The following is a 15,385-nucleotide window of genomic DNA, read 5'->3' as shown; positions in this document are numbered from 1 at the left end:
GCCCTTGGGTGGGAATGACCAGTGGCATGACCTGCTGGGACTGTTCCTGAGAATTCAGAAAGTGGAGAAGGCTGGGGAATCCCAGCTGCAGTTTCTCTATTTGACAGGTTAAAGCAGTGAACTTTCCTATAGGCACCAGAGAGAGCAAGCTGACAACTCCTCACACTTTCTCCATCTGCTCATCCCCCAGCCTGGATTGATATTGGAGGTTGCTCTGACCCGGGTGCAGCACCTTGCACTTGGTCTTGTTAAACCTCATGAGATTCCCATGGGCCCACTTCTCAACCTTGTCCAAGTTTTCAGCCTGAACCGACAATTAGCATATCAAGGTTCAGCTACATCTGCTCACCAAGTTGGAAAAGACAGTTTGTGATGATCAGAGCCATCAGATCTCTGCATGGTTCAGAAACTTTGTCATGTTTGCCTCCTGTGAATCATCATTCACCGCTGGGTTCCCCAGAACAAAAAAAAAAGCCATGGACCTGTTAGAGCAGGTGGAGAAGTGGTCAGAGGGTTGGAGACAGACTGAAAGAGTCAGAGCTCTTCAGACTGAGGAAGAGAAAGTTTCAGGGGACACCACACAGCACATTCCAGTACCTAAAGGGAGCTTGTACAAAAGAGGGAGAAAGTCTTTTTATGTGTTGTGACCAGACAAGGGGCAACAGTCCTAAACTGAAAGAGGGTATGTTTGGATATAATGAAAACATCGTTCATGGTTAGGGTGGTGAGTCACTGGCACAGGCTGCCCAGGAAAGGTGTAGATGCCACATCCAGTGTTTCTGAGCAGCCTGGTTCAGTGGAAGCCTGTCCATGGCAGGGGAGTCAGAACAAGAGGATCTTTACAGGTCACTTTGAACCCAAGCACTCTGTGGTTTTGTACAGTGGCCTGTGACTATCAGGTGCAGTGGGAACTACAAGCTGCAAGGGTGGAGGGCCTGACTCAACAAGCAGCCTTATCTCAGTTTCTGCAGAAATGACTACACCAGCCTCATGCCACTGATTCTTCTCAGCTGCTGCCAGAAGCAGCTCTTTTGGTGGTGCTGCTATAACATAAAACATGACATTCTAGAGCCTCCATTCTTGTAGGGGATGAATTGCAAACCCTGTCAATAGCTAGATCGCAAATTTATTTTCTTAAAATGATTTCTTCTTGACTGAAGTATAGTGTGCCTTTCAGAGGAACAGCTGCCAGTAAATCAATTTGCACACAATGTGTTGTGGTTTTACATTGTTTTGCTGAACATCTGCTGTGGACAAAAATAAAAATGCTTAGTTTTTTGAATAGCTTTCCAGGATGTTTGAACTTTTAATTAGTACTCCTGTAGAAACCATAAATCCCATGTGAGTTTTGATGGTTGTAAGCCAGCTTTAAGAAGCCTTAATAATTTCTGGCTTTAGAAGGCATTGATATAGTTAATGTAACATTTTTCTTTTATAGAACTGAAAGCACTTGATGGAAGAGGTAAACACATTATCCTCTCAAACTTTAAGGTATGAGGGATACAAAATGTTAAATGATCTTCCAAACTCATATAGTAATTCTGTGGCAGCACCAAGAGTACAACCCAAGGAGTCTCATTTTAACTGTTTGCTTTGTTCCTTGCCATTATGCTTCATTTGCATATTAATTACTTTGGCATGTTTGTGTAATTGTATCAAACTGCAATGCTCTATATATGCAAAGAAAAAAAATTACTTTTAAAGAAGTAGTTTGCTATCATTCAAAGATCAAGAAACTACAAAATTAGTACTAATTACAGTTACTTAATTCCTTGATATATGTCATGTCCCAGGTGTATTAAACTGGAAAACTGTGGTTGAAACTCACTATTTAAGGGCTTTATCTAATTATGCTATAAATATCCATAACTTATAATAAATTAAAAGCCTCCCAAACACAACAGAAAGAGGCAAAATTATGAAGATTGAAATGCAACCAGAATCTATCTTAAGAAGGTCAATTTTGATCAAAATAGTTTAATTAGAAGGCTAAGAGTTTAAATAAAGTTTGCCAGAAACAGCTAAGAAATCAATCAGTTTCAGATTTGAGCCCATTTTTATCACCCTGAGATGTGATTCATCACATACTGTACAGAAATCCCTGAATTACTGGTGACTGAGCCTTCAAATCTAAATAACAGCCTAAGTGGAACTCTGAGTTTTGGTCTGGAAACAGTGTATGTGACATAAGGTGACTATTAATTTAAGAATCACCCATTTAAATATGGATGAAAAAATCATGACCCATACCCTTAACTACATAATGAAATTGCCTTATGGAACATAGTTTGTCTCTCCTTGGTTAAATAATCCTTCACTCCCTTTTACTTTCTTTCCAGACACACTGTGAAACAGAAAAGTCAAAGATACGTATCCGTGCTAAGCCATCTCTCTTTCAGCATATGGGGATTTATTCATCATTGGTTGGCAAGATCCAGAATTTAAAAGTAAGATTAAGAAATTAATGCCATATTTTCACATTATATGCTTGTGTTCTGACTTATTTCTCAAATGAGTTTCAAGGACCACATCTTTGCCATTAGATGGCATTTCCATATGCAATTATGTCGTTTTACAGATTTGGTAGAGAATTTTGGTCTGGCCAGCAGCATTTCATGGCATGTAGGAGCCCTCTTCACAACACAAGGTTTCAGATGCTGTGCTCCATGCAAACAAAGCCATGATGGTTTGTTTTGGCTGAGCAGCTCACATTCCTAATAAGAGGGATAATTAAGAAGATATATTGGTGAACAAAGGTGTGCCTAACTTGATGGCCACAGATTTTTAGGGGGAGTTTGGAGGGCAAACCACATATCTGAAAAGGACATGAGCAATGATGAACCAGACTTCAGGGATCTCCTGATGATGCCATCTAGACTAGTGACAAGATTTCTCAGTTGGATCAGACTAGAGATTCAGGCAGCCTTTAGCAGAGCCCAGCAATCACATGTTCTGGCAGAAGGCATCCTAGACAACTGTGAAATAGCCTCCTGTGAAGATTTTTATTTTGAAATCTTGGCAGCTAAGAAACAACCAGTGCAGCTCTGTCTGCAAATTGTAACATTGAGTATCAGTGATGACACTGACATTAATATCCCATATCTATTAAATTGATTGTGTATTTTTTTGACACTGAGGTGATTATTTTCTGGAATAGCTTCCTGCAGTAACTACAGATATCAATGCACCTTTTTTTTCCCTTGTATGAGTGAAATTATATTTCTTTGTATCAACAGGATAAAGATTTTGGAAAAAATCACCTACATAAAGCACATAATAATCCACCTGCAAATGTGGATACAAGCCTAGGAATATACCAGCAATATACCTTGGAAAAAGTTTATAAAGGACAAGACTTTTTTTGGGCTTTATCTCCAGTGGCAGGTGACTACATCAGGTTCACATTTTTAAAACCGCTAAAAGTTGAAAAGTAAGTATTACATGATATGGAACATGGAAGCCTACATATCAGTGTTTGCATAAACCTTTTTACTGACAACAAATCCATGATTTGCTATTTATCTGCTCTTCTTGAACTCCCCTCCTGAAATACATTTCTTCATTGGTAACTAGAGAACTTCTTAATTTTTTTCCTTTTATTACTGTCCCTTCAGGTAAGTATTCTATACTCTCTTATGCTAATTCTCAAAGGAATTTGTTTTTAACTGATGAATTTCATCAAGGGTGTCAGTGAAAGCTTTATTTGTGTAGTTGCCAACAGAAAGGCTGTTTGCATGATGTCAAGTCTGTCTCCATCTAGTGAGCTGCAGTGAATGACTGGTGTTACAATAAACACTGGTGTTCTGTATTAATTATCTGATTAATGCTTTATGAAATGTGGGTAGGCTGTAGTTTTGCAGGTTCCTATTACTGGGAAGCTGCATTGCATGGAGCTAACTTACATATGGTATTGTCTAATGGCTGATGCCTTGAGAGGCTACCTAGAACAGAGGCTAGACAGTGTTAAAGGAATAAAACAGGCATTTTTTAAAAAGCCTTCAAAGGATACACCTTGGGCAGTACAAGAGCCCAGCCAAGGCTACACCCAAGATGAACTCTGAGTCACGAGTTTTCACACTTTTACAAGTTTTGGTCCATTGACATGTTGGGGTTAATTGTCCAATTACAGCTTCAGGTTATGCAGTCCCATCCTCTCAGATTGCTCTCCTCAATTCCCTGCTGTTTGCACTTTTTGGGCTGAAGCTGCAATGCTGTCCTTGATTCTTGGGCTGGAAAAGGATTGTTTTGTCTAACTAAAATGTGAAGAGAACTTGTTAACACTTTATATGAAGTTCAGAGTTATATTCTAATGCAGTACAGAATCTGGAAAATATGAAAACTAAAACTTAAGGCATCAGTTCTGGCCCCATTATGTTTCCAATCTGTGAAAATGTATGGTTAATCCTATAATATTTGGTGGTTTTAAGCCTTGAATATTTGGTATCAGAGGAGAGAGTGTGATGCTTTAAATTCTCTTAGTTCTTTTTGGATCTAAGAATTCTTAATGCCAGAAATTTAAAACCAAACAGGGATTTTTATTTTTAGATATTTTTGCTTGGGTTCTTGTTTGGTCAATGCTCTTGCTTATTGGCTATAAAAGAAATTGTTTAGAAGCACCTGAGTTGACCAGTATTGATAAAAAAGGGGAATTCTCCTGGTATGTAGTATATGGCCTAGTAGAAACAGAATCTTTTGCTGTCACTCAGCTTCCAGAAGCCCATTCCACTTCAGTCTTACAATTACAGGAACAGATCAGCGGGCAGATATTCCTTAGCCACTTAAAAAGGGGGAACACTTGCATTTGTGGTCCCAGAGAAAGATTATTAAATATTTTTTTCTATTTTAAATAAAAATACTATGTTATGGTTTCAAGGCCTATTTCTGTTCTCTATAGCCAAAAAATCTAGAAAGAAAAGAATCTGAAACTTTCCTTCAAAACTGGAAATAATTACTTCCTTAGACCTCTTCTAAAGTATGAAACACCTGGAAATAATACACCTTTGTCATCAGGTACTTGTTCAGAAGTGGAAACATGGAGCACCCTGGTGATAAACTGTTTAACACTACTGTGGAAGTGCTGCCAGCCGATGTAAGTCTCTCATTTACAACCACATTTCATTTTCAGATTAATATTCAGCATAAAATGTCATACCCTAGAAAATGCTTCCTGAAATGTTATTATTTTATTTTTTACAGGAAACACTAAGAAAACAATTGGTTGCTAATGGAAGTAAATTTAACTACCCAGCAACCAAAGATGGATATTTAAAAATAGGTAAACTGTTTATTGTCACTTCAAAACCAGAAATTTTGTTCCTACATATAAAATGTTTCTGCTCTTAAGGATTTCATTAACTCTGTGATAAACTGACCATGACTCCCATTCCCTGTCCTCCTGCACACCTGGGGGTAAGGAGGTAGAGAAAATCAAGAGTAAAGTTTAGCACAAGAAGGGAGTGTTCTTAAGATTTGGTTTGATTTCTTATTACCCTATTCTGATATGAAGAAATATTTTTTTTTCCCAAGTCAAGTCTGGCTTGCCCATGACAGTAATTTGTGACTGACTGATCTCTCCTTATTTCACCCCATGAGTCTTTTCCAAAACATTTTTTCCCTAATGTGTTCCTGGATTTAATTTATAGTTTGCAATTTAGAGCTTTTTCACAACTTTGCTTGGAAGTGTATTTCATACTAATAAAATGTTCATATGGGTCTTGTGGGTTTTTTTTTATTAAGGGGCTTTTGAAAATGGCATTGCAGAAGGCAGCATCAATCAGTCAATAGGAAGAATACAGGCTATTCGTTTATCAGTCAGTTCTGATTCTCCAGTCTGGGCAATACTGAGTGAGGTAAGCATAGCAATAAAAGCTATTTTTATTACTCATTATTAAATGAACTTTGGTTCTTCCAGTCATATAGTATTGTTAATCATTCATCTTACTGAATTTTGAATAGGATTTTGTGTGGAAAAACACAAGTGAAGAATTATATTAATTATTTTCAGGAGAGAATTTAAATATACTTCATAGAAAGTGCTGGAAATGCTCAAATGGGATGATTCTCCAGTTTTGCAACTGTAGTTGCTAGGACTTGGGTTTTGACAAAAGAAACTCTTTTCAGTCACCATCTTAGATATTAATTACATTATGTCAACATTTTCAGATGAAGCTCTGATTTTTTAATTCTTCCAAATTTTTCCCAAGTGTTTAAATGTCAGTAAGCCCATAAAAAAAAAAATATTCAGCAGAAGTCATGGAAGAGAATCACTACAACCTTAAAACCTAGCCATAGCTGGAAGAAGGGAAAAACTAATGTCATAGGCAAAGCTCCTGCAGATTTTAGAAAATAATAGATTTCGGTTTTTTCCAGGTATTTATCAAGACATCTGAAAACTGAAAAAATTACATTTTTGATGTGTCACTTGTTATGCACTGCTCGAAAACAAGACTGGCTACAACAGAAAAAAAAATAAAAGGACTGGGTCAAAAGATATTTTCATACCCATTTAATTATTAATACCCTGTATTAGCAAAGAGTTGCGATAAATCTTAGGTCTTTATATGACAAAGTGTATGAAAAGAATGTTAGTAATTTCTATAAAATGTTCTTGAGTAACCTGTCATATATAAAAATCTCACCTTAGTTTGGCAACATTAAATAGATATTATAAACAACTGATAAGGCATTACAGCCTGCCTCAGGGACTAAAGCATAAAGGTATAAAAGTTTCACCAGAAATAAAAATACAGACATCTTTGAAAAGTATTAAGGACACAGCATTCAGCTCCATTAAAAACATTGGTCAGTTTTTTAGGGAAATTAGAATTGAAGGAAAAGTTGTAAATATTCATTGCAACTATTTAAAGTAGTTCACAGGAACAACTTAATGTTATGACAATTGATCTCAAGCTTAATATAAATGTGTTTCAGCCTTAATGTAGCATAAGTTATGTTAAATATTTTTTAAAATGAGAAGTGCCTACCAATTACCATTTGAATAACTTGAAACTTAAACAGATATTTTTTGGAAGATATTAAAACTTCCCGGTGAATTGTGCATTGAATTAATTACAAGAAATACGGGTATTATGTGTGACTATATTTTTGTAGAAAGAAAATATATTTAAATAAAATTTTGGATACTAGAATTAGATGATCAGCGTGTACTTATATTTCAATCCTCGTCACAAATTCAAGTTCAACATAAATTTGAAAATAAAAAGTAAACCACAGTAGTCTCATTTGGAAAGTTTTTGGGAAATGACAATCTACCTTGGACAGAATTCCAGTATCACTTCCTTAGCATGTGAAGCACAACTGCACCCTCAGTGCCCTGCACAGGCATTGCACCCTGACAGCAGGAAACAAACTGCAATATGTGGATTTGTATTGAATGGGTTACACTAATATAGACTTGTATTCCTAATGCCAGTGTTTTTCATTTAGAGTGAGATGGAATTAGTTTTTTACATTAAAACTGTTCAGAAGATAGTTTTTTTCAAAGACAACCTCTAGCAATATTTTGATAATATTGCTTAGAGGTTTACTGTTTATTTAGCTTATTTATTTAGACTTTTATAACCTGTGGTGCTATATATATGTGCATGTAGATATATGTGCATACATATACTGGACCAAATACTGCAGCCTTCATTAGGTTAGGAGCTGTTAGGGCAGTGTCACTAAGGATGAAACTCCAGAGCAATTATTTAAATCAGTGAAAACACAGAATATACTAAAATAATAGATTTTGCTACCAAAACATTTTCACAGTGAAGTGAGATTTCTCTCTAGTTGTTGAAGCGTACTTTCAAGTTCATCAGAAACTCATCGGAATATTTGAAATTGTATTTGGAAATGACTGGACTTAAAAATAAAAAATTAAAGAAATTTTTCATTCTGTAATGCCAGCTTGGTGCTTCATTTCTTGTTTCTGTTTTTTACATATTTTACATAACTGTTGCAATCACAGAATAGCCTTCTCATGACTCTGATGTAAACGAGGTTTTAGTTGATGTATCAGTAATTTCACGATTATAAACCGCACTGAGTATAAGCCGCACTTCCGGGTGCCAGCAACTTCCATTCTTTGTCCATACATAAGCCACACCTGATTATAAACCGCATGTTACAATACAGTGTGATAAAAGGTATCTGTTCTATCACCATCTGTTGAGGGTGGGGGCAGTGATCCTTATCTCAACGGCAGATATTCTGCTAATGGGCCATCCATTGAAACCAGGCGGGGCATTGTTCTTTATCTTTTCACAACCCATCCTTCCTCCAGCCAGTCATTTTCTGCTAATGGCCATTGAGTCCCACTGTGGGACTGATAAAATTACTGCATCCCATTGGGAGTTGCTCCAGCCAGGGGGAAGAGCCCAACATTTCTTACCAAGATAAAAACAGAGGTTTTGGGACACTAAGGGAGCCCCTTTCTCCACTGGACTCCAGAGGAAAACCGGATTTCTCCACATCACCACTGGAGCTCCGGAGGGAAACTGCACCTTGTACAGGAGCACTGCTCCAACTGAGCCACATCTGTCACTGCAGGAGGATGCAGCCACCATGGAATGGGACTGCTACCAATACCCTGCCTGACAGGGTGTCAGGTTGTGCTCTGACTTTGTCAGGGTTTGGAGTTTGTTTCTTTGTAGTACTGTATTTCTATTTTAATTTCCCTAGTAAAGAACTGTTATTCCTAATTCCCGTATTTTTGCCTGAGAGCCCCTTGATTTCAAAATTATATTAATTTTATTTATATTATATCATATTAATTATTCATAATTAATTATAATTATTTATTAATTAATTATTTCTTAATCATTAATTAATTATATTAATTATATTAATAACATTAATCTTAAAATTATATTATATTATTTATTAATAAATTAATAATATTAAATATTATTAAATAAGATTAATATTAAACTAATTAAATATCATATTACATATAATGCATTATAGGATTGGGCAGGGCCGCAATGCATTATGGGGGGGGGGGGGGGGGGGGGGGCCCGCAATGCATTATGGGTAGACGGGGTCGCAATGCATTATGGGTAGGCGGGGCCGCAATGCATTATGGGTAGGGGGCCGCCGCAATGCATTATGGGTAGGCGGGGCCGCAATGCATTATGGGTAGGGGGCCGCCGCAATGCATTATGGGTAGGCGGGGCCGCAATGCATTATGGGTAGGCGGCCGCCGCAATGCATTATGGGTAGGGGCCGCCGCAATGCATTATGGGTAGGGGGCCGCCGCAATGCATTATGGGTAGGCGGGGCCTCAATGCATTATGGGTAGGGGGCCGCCGCAATGCATTATGGGTAGGGGGCCGCCGCAATGCATTATGGGTAGGCGGGGCCGCAATGCATTATGGGTAGGCGGCCGCCGCAATGCATTATGGGTAGGGGCCGCCGCAATGCATTATGGGTAGGCAAGGCCGCAATGCATTATGGGTAGGGGGCCGCCGCAATGCATTATGGGTAGGCGCAGGGCCGCAATGCATTATGGGTAGGCGGCCGCCGCAATGCATTATGGGTAGGGGGCCGCCGCAATGCATTATGGGTAGGGGGCCGCCGCAATGCATTATGGGTAGGGGGCCGCCGCAATGCATTATGGGTAGGCGGGGCCGCAATGCATTATGGGTAGGCGGGACCGCAATGCATTATGGGTAGGCGGGGCCGCAATGCATTATGGGTAGGGGGCCGCCGCAATGCATTATGGGTAGGCGGGGCCGCAATGCATTATGGGTAGGGGGCCGCCGCAATGCATTATGGGTAGGCGGGGCCGCAATGCATTATGGGTAGGGGGCCGCCGCAATGCATTATGGGTAGGCGGGGCCGCAATGCATTATGGGTAGGCGGGGCCGCAATGCATTATGGGTAGGCGGGGCCGCAATGCATTATGGGTAGGGGGCCGCCGCAATGCATTATGGGTAGGCGGGGCCGCAATGCATTATGGGTAGGGGGCCGCCGCAATGCATTATGGGTAGGGGGCCGCCGCAATGCATTATGGGTAGGCGGGGCCGCAATGCATTATGGGTAGGCGGCCGCCGCAATGCATTATGGGTAGGCGGGGCCGCAATGCATTATGGGTAGGGGGCCGCCGCAATGCATTATGGGTAGGCGGGGCCGCAATGCATTATGGGTAGGGGGCCGCCGCAATGCATTATGGGTAGGCGGGGCCGCAATGCATTATGGGTAGGCGGGGCTGTGGATTCCGGATCGGGGGGTGAATTTTCGGGGGTCTGGCGGCGTCCCCACTCAAATTTTGTGCAGTTTTGTGCACGAGGGACGTTTCCAAGGGGCCACCGCACGCCAGTAATTATCGCTAATGAGCCCACGTTAATCACCGGCGCTGCCCCGCCCCACCGCGCCGAGGTCGAAGGCTCCGCCCTTTCTTCTTCTTCCCTTCTTTCCCTGTCCCCCCTCCCGCTTCTCATTTTCCTGGCCCAGTGAGACCCTCCCCAAAACCGCCGCGTTTTACCCCAAAACTGCCCGCCCGGCCCAGGGGAACCCCGTATGGGCGGGGGTTCCGTTTTTGGAAGGTCCCGTTTTTGGGGAGAAGTTCTCATTTCTGGATGAGGGTCCCGGCCTTGTCCGAGCCCCTCGGGCACTTCATGCACACGCTGGTGCGGGTGCTGCCCCGCCCCAGGGGGGGGAATCGGGAGGGGGCTTGGGGGCTGGGATCAGCGGGGGGACGGCACTGATGACATTGCCGGGACCCCCCCGCGGCGAGGAGGAACCGGGCGAAATGGGGAGGGGGCTCGGGGGGCGTTCGGGCGGTGGTATTATGGGGGGGGGATCACCAGGGGGGCGAGGGGAGGGGGTTTTGGGGATGGGACCACCGGGGGAACACCGGGTGGGGTTGGAATATTGGAGTGGGGGGGGGGGGAACTTGAACTGCTTTGGGACCCCGAGGATGGGGAGAGGTGTTGGAATTTGAGGGGCGTTATTTTGGGGGTCCCGAGTGCGGGGGGGGGCGTTCTGACATCCCCTGAGCCCCGCCCTTTCCCTCCCCCTTTTTTTTGGATCCCACATTTCAGGGGGGGTTGGGGTGCACTGGGGGGCTCTGGGGGGTCTCTGTGGGTTTGGTGGGACACTAACCCAGTGTCCTCCCTCCGTGACCCCCCCATTCCCCCCCAGCTCGGAGAGGCTCTGAAGGATCTCTGTGTGTTCAGAGATCTGTGTGTGTTCTGGGGGGTCGTGCCCGCTGTCCCCCTCCATGACCCCCCCCATGTCCCCCCCCGACCCCCCTGTCACCCCCTGAGCTCGGGGGGGCTCCGGGAGGTGCTGGAGCAGCTCCAGCTCCGGGCGCTGTCGGTGACAGACGAGAAGGCGGCGCTGGACCAGGGGATGTTCTGTTCACCGGTGAGTCTGGGACCCCCGGGAACCCCCCCTGACCCTCCAGGGGGTCCCAACCGCCCCCTGCCCTCCCCAGGCCGGGAAGGGGCTGAGGGCCTGAGGCCATGGCTGGCGCCTTCAGGGTGAGACCCCCGGAGGGGTTTGGGGGGGCTCAGATCCCCTGGGGGGTTTGGGGGGCTCTGGATGGGGTTTGGAGGGAATTTCGGAGGGAATTTGGGGGTTCAGACCTGCAGAGGGTTTGGGGAGATCTTGGGGGAAATTCAGGGGGCTTTGGAAAATTTTGAGGGCAATTTGGGGGGGCTTTGGGGGCAGTTTTGAGGGGCTCTGGGTGGTTCAGACCCCCAAGAAATTTTGGGGTTCAAAGCTCTGGGGGGTTTGGGGGAAATTTGTGGGAATCTTGGGGGGAAATTTGGGGGGCTTTGTGGGGAAATCTTGGGGAATTTGGAGGGTTTTAGGGGGCTTTGTAGAGCTCTGGGTGGTTCAGACCCCCAAGAAATTTTGGGGTTCAGAGCCCTGGGGGGTTTGGGGGAATTTGAGCAGGCTTTGGGGGAAAAATTTGGCGGGGCTTTGTAAGGGAGTCTTTTTGGGGTTGGTTTTTTTGGTGGGGGGAGGGTTTCTTTGGTGTCTGCAGCAGTTCATGGGGGGTTTCTGGGGAGGGCTTTGGGGGGGGGGAGGAAATCCCAATTTGGGGAGGGGGCTCCCAGAATTTGGGGAGGGGTCAGCCAGGAGCTGCACGTAGCGAACCACGGAGCCGCGGTTCTTGACCGACAGCTGGGCAGGGGGAGACCCCCCCAAGGGGGCCCCAAAAAACTCAATGAGACCCCAAAAACTCAATGAGACCCCTGAAGGGGCCCCAAAATTCAGTGAGGCCCCAAAAAACCCAGTGAGACCCCAAAAATCCAGGTGACACCCCCCCCAAAAGTCTGCTGAGACCCCTAAAAATCTGCCGGGATACCCAAAAACACACTGAGAACCCCGAGCAGCCCCCAAAAACTCAATGAGACCCACAAAACCCACTGGGATCCCCAAAATCCCAGTGGGACCCTGAACAGCCCCCCAAAAACCCAGTGAGACCCCTAAAAAACCAGGTGGGACCCCCAAAAACACACTGAGACCCCCAAATTTCCCCCAAAATGCCACTGTGACCTCCCAAGGGGCCCCTGAAATTCTGTGAGGCTCTCCAAAAACCTCCCTGAGACCCCCAAAATCCCACTGAGACCCTCAAAGGGCCCCCAAAAACTCAATGAGACCCCCGAGCAGGCCCCAAAATTCGTTGAGAGCCCAAAAACCTCTGAGACCCCAGAAAGGCCCCAAAAACTCACTGAGACCCCAAGCGGCCCCCAAAAAACTGGTGAGACCCCAAAAATCCAGGTGAGACCCCCCAAAAATCTGCTGAGACCCCTAAAACTCCGCTGGGATACCCAAAAACACACTGAGACCCCCGAGCAGCCCCCAAAAACTCAGAGACCCACAAAACCCGCTGGGATCCCCAAAATCCCGGTGGGACCCCTGAACAGCCCCCAAAAATCCCAGTGAGACCCCTAAAAAACCAGGTGGGACCCCCAAAAACACGCTGAGACCTCCAAATTCCCCCCAAAATCCAACTGAGACCCCCCAAAATCCCCCTGAGACCCCCGAACAGCCCCCAAAATCTCACTGAAACCCTCTGAGACCCCCCAAAACCCCCCTGAGCCCCCCACCCCGCACCATGTGCGGGTATTCTCGGGGTCCATGACGCTGATGTCCATCAGTTTGATGTTCAGGTCCTGGGGAGAGAGCAAGGGGGGGGTCAGAGGGGTCTGAAAACCCCCATTGACCCCCCTGGGACCCCCCACTCACCTGATCCACCGAGTGCAGCGTCCCACAGATGCTGGGGAGAGACAATGGGGAATTTGAGGAGGGGTCTCAGAGGGGCCCTCACAGAGACCCCGCCTGCCCAGCAATCACCGCACAGAGATCCCGACCCATCCCTGGGACTCCCAAAATCCCCCCTGACAATTCCAGACCCAGAGACTCATTCCCATCCCCACTGTGGGTTGAACCCCTGCACTTATCTGTCAGAGATCAAGGGATTAGAATCCAGGTCAGGTGAGAAGAGCTGTTCCACTCTCTGGGAAACTCCTGCCATCACTGGGTCGTTGTCCCTTAGCCAGCTACAATAAAGAAAACCAGGCATCGGTGCATTCTCTCAGTAGCACACAAGCCAAACCCTGATAATTTCACTGCTCACCATCTCCCAAGAATGCCCGGAGCCTCAGGGCACATCCTGACACTGTCCTAGCAGGGTAGGCCTGGCTTAAGAAGAGACGAGGTGAGGTGGCACGGCTGAAGCTTGGCTGGATCTACACTTGTTCTCCCAAACTCCAGGATCATCGCCTTCCCCTCGACCCCCACCGACACAGGGGACACAGAGCGAGCCCCACCCGGCCACCTCCATTGTCCAGGGACCATTCCCCTTGTGCATGGACCATTCCCTTTGTCCCTGGGCCATTCCCTTTGTCCTTGGCCCATTCCCCTTGTCCCTGGGCCATTCCCTTTGTCCTTGGCCCATTCCCCTTGTGCCTGGGCCATTCCCTTTGTCCTTGGCCCATTCCCCTTGTCCCTGGGCCATTCCCTTTGTCCTTGGCCCATTCCCCTTGTCCCTGGGCCATTCCCTTTGTCCATGGGCCATTCCCCTTGTCCATGGACCATTACCCTTCTCCATGGGCCATTACGAGCTGGGTGCGGCCCGAGGAGCTTTCTTTAGCATGATAATGGGAAGAAATGCGACAGGGAACAAAGCCCCCAACCCCCAAAACCAGGGCAGCACCAGAAAACAACGTGGGAAAGGCAAAATGAGCGTGTTTTCTGCTAGAAAATGAGTAATAATATTAATCAGAACTTCTGGAGAAATTTAGGAACATCACTTTCATGTGATAAATGCAGGCAATGCCCGTCCTTCCAGCCCAGGTGAAAACAGGAAGGAAAACTACAGCAAAAGCAAAGTCCCTTAGTCCCCTTTCTGGATGTATTTCCTAAGGGCTCTGTACTGTGCCCTGCCCAGCTCAGGAGCTGGAACTGCTCTCGCAGGACACAGTGTCTGAAGGAACGCTGCAGCTGTGATATTAAAGCCACCAAAACCAATGACTAAATAGAAACAATCCTTACCTGGTTCGATGTCCCAATCTCTGGCTCGTGCTCGCGGGGGTTCCCTGCTCCAGCACACAGACCCGAGACCTGGGATAAGGCGTTGCCCTACCAAGCAGAAGACAAGGGGTTAACAAAGCTTTGGACACATTCTGTCCTCAGAGTAGTTAGACAAAACATCCATCACTGTGGATTTTAATAAGGACAGCTTGCACCTAGGCTTGCAATGGACTTTTGTATGTTATTACTGCAAAGTCTGTTTGAACTTATTTTGATATTAGAAGTGTTTAAACAAGACTTAACCGTGAGCTCTGCACCCTGCCCTGCCCCAAGCTCTAAGGAACAGCTGGATATCCTCGCACCCGTCCAGGCTGAGGCAGCTCTCACATAGGCAGAGTAGTTATAAAAGCATCCCCAGAGTCATCAACTGAAAATCAGATTTTCTGACAATTAAAATCAGCTTTAAGCAAAAGAATTGAGTTATATCCATAACTATAAACGAGCAAAGATGCAACGTCTTTTATCCTACAGGCACTTTAGAGATGAGAGTTTCTAACACATTAGCTAAGTATTATGACAAATACCTTGTAGCGTCAAGAGAACTGAAACAGACACAGCCGGACACATGCACACTCAGAAACGCTCAGACACACTCATGCACACTCGGACACTCAGAAACAGACACACGTGGACAGAATAAATATAAAAAGTGATATACGGCTCACCCTATATATAATAGGTGATATAAAATATGCCCTCCGTGTAATAAGTGAAATATCACATGTCCCCCATGGAAAAAGTCATAAATCACATTTAACATCATTAAAAGAATCTAAAGTACTAGAAAATTTTTAAAAAAGCCACTACCACGGAAAAAAAAAAAAACAAGACC

General features: G+C 44.9%; 1 protein-coding gene across 1 annotated transcript in view; it reads left to right on the top strand.

Annotated features, from left to right (window-relative positions):
• Positions 1 to 6,453, top strand: part of MGAT4D (MGAT4 family member D) — a 28,933-nt gene extending 22,480 nt beyond the window's left edge. The window contains exons 10-15 of the mRNA XM_033060732.1: positions 2,340 to 2,447; positions 3,237 to 3,430; positions 5,011 to 5,089; positions 5,197 to 5,275; positions 5,737 to 5,849; positions 6,370 to 6,453. Of these exons, the coding sequence (XP_032916623.1) occupies positions 2,340 to 2,447; positions 3,237 to 3,430; positions 5,011 to 5,089; positions 5,197 to 5,275; positions 5,737 to 5,849; positions 6,370 to 6,396 (600 nt within the window). The 3' untranslated portion in view covers positions 6,397 to 6,453. The remainder of the gene's footprint in view (positions 1 to 2,339; positions 2,448 to 3,236; positions 3,431 to 5,010; positions 5,090 to 5,196; positions 5,276 to 5,736; positions 5,850 to 6,369) is intronic.
• The last annotated feature ends 8,932 nt before the right edge of the window (positions 6,454 to 15,385 follow it).

This window comes from Catharus ustulatus, chromosome 5 (assembly GCF_009819885.2).
Source record: "Catharus ustulatus isolate bCatUst1 chromosome 5, bCatUst1.pri.v2, whole genome shotgun sequence".
In the NCBI taxonomy this organism is placed as follows: Eukaryota; Metazoa; Chordata; class Aves; order Passeriformes; family Turdidae; genus Catharus; species Catharus ustulatus.
This window is presented reverse-complemented; position numbering and strand designations above follow the sequence as displayed.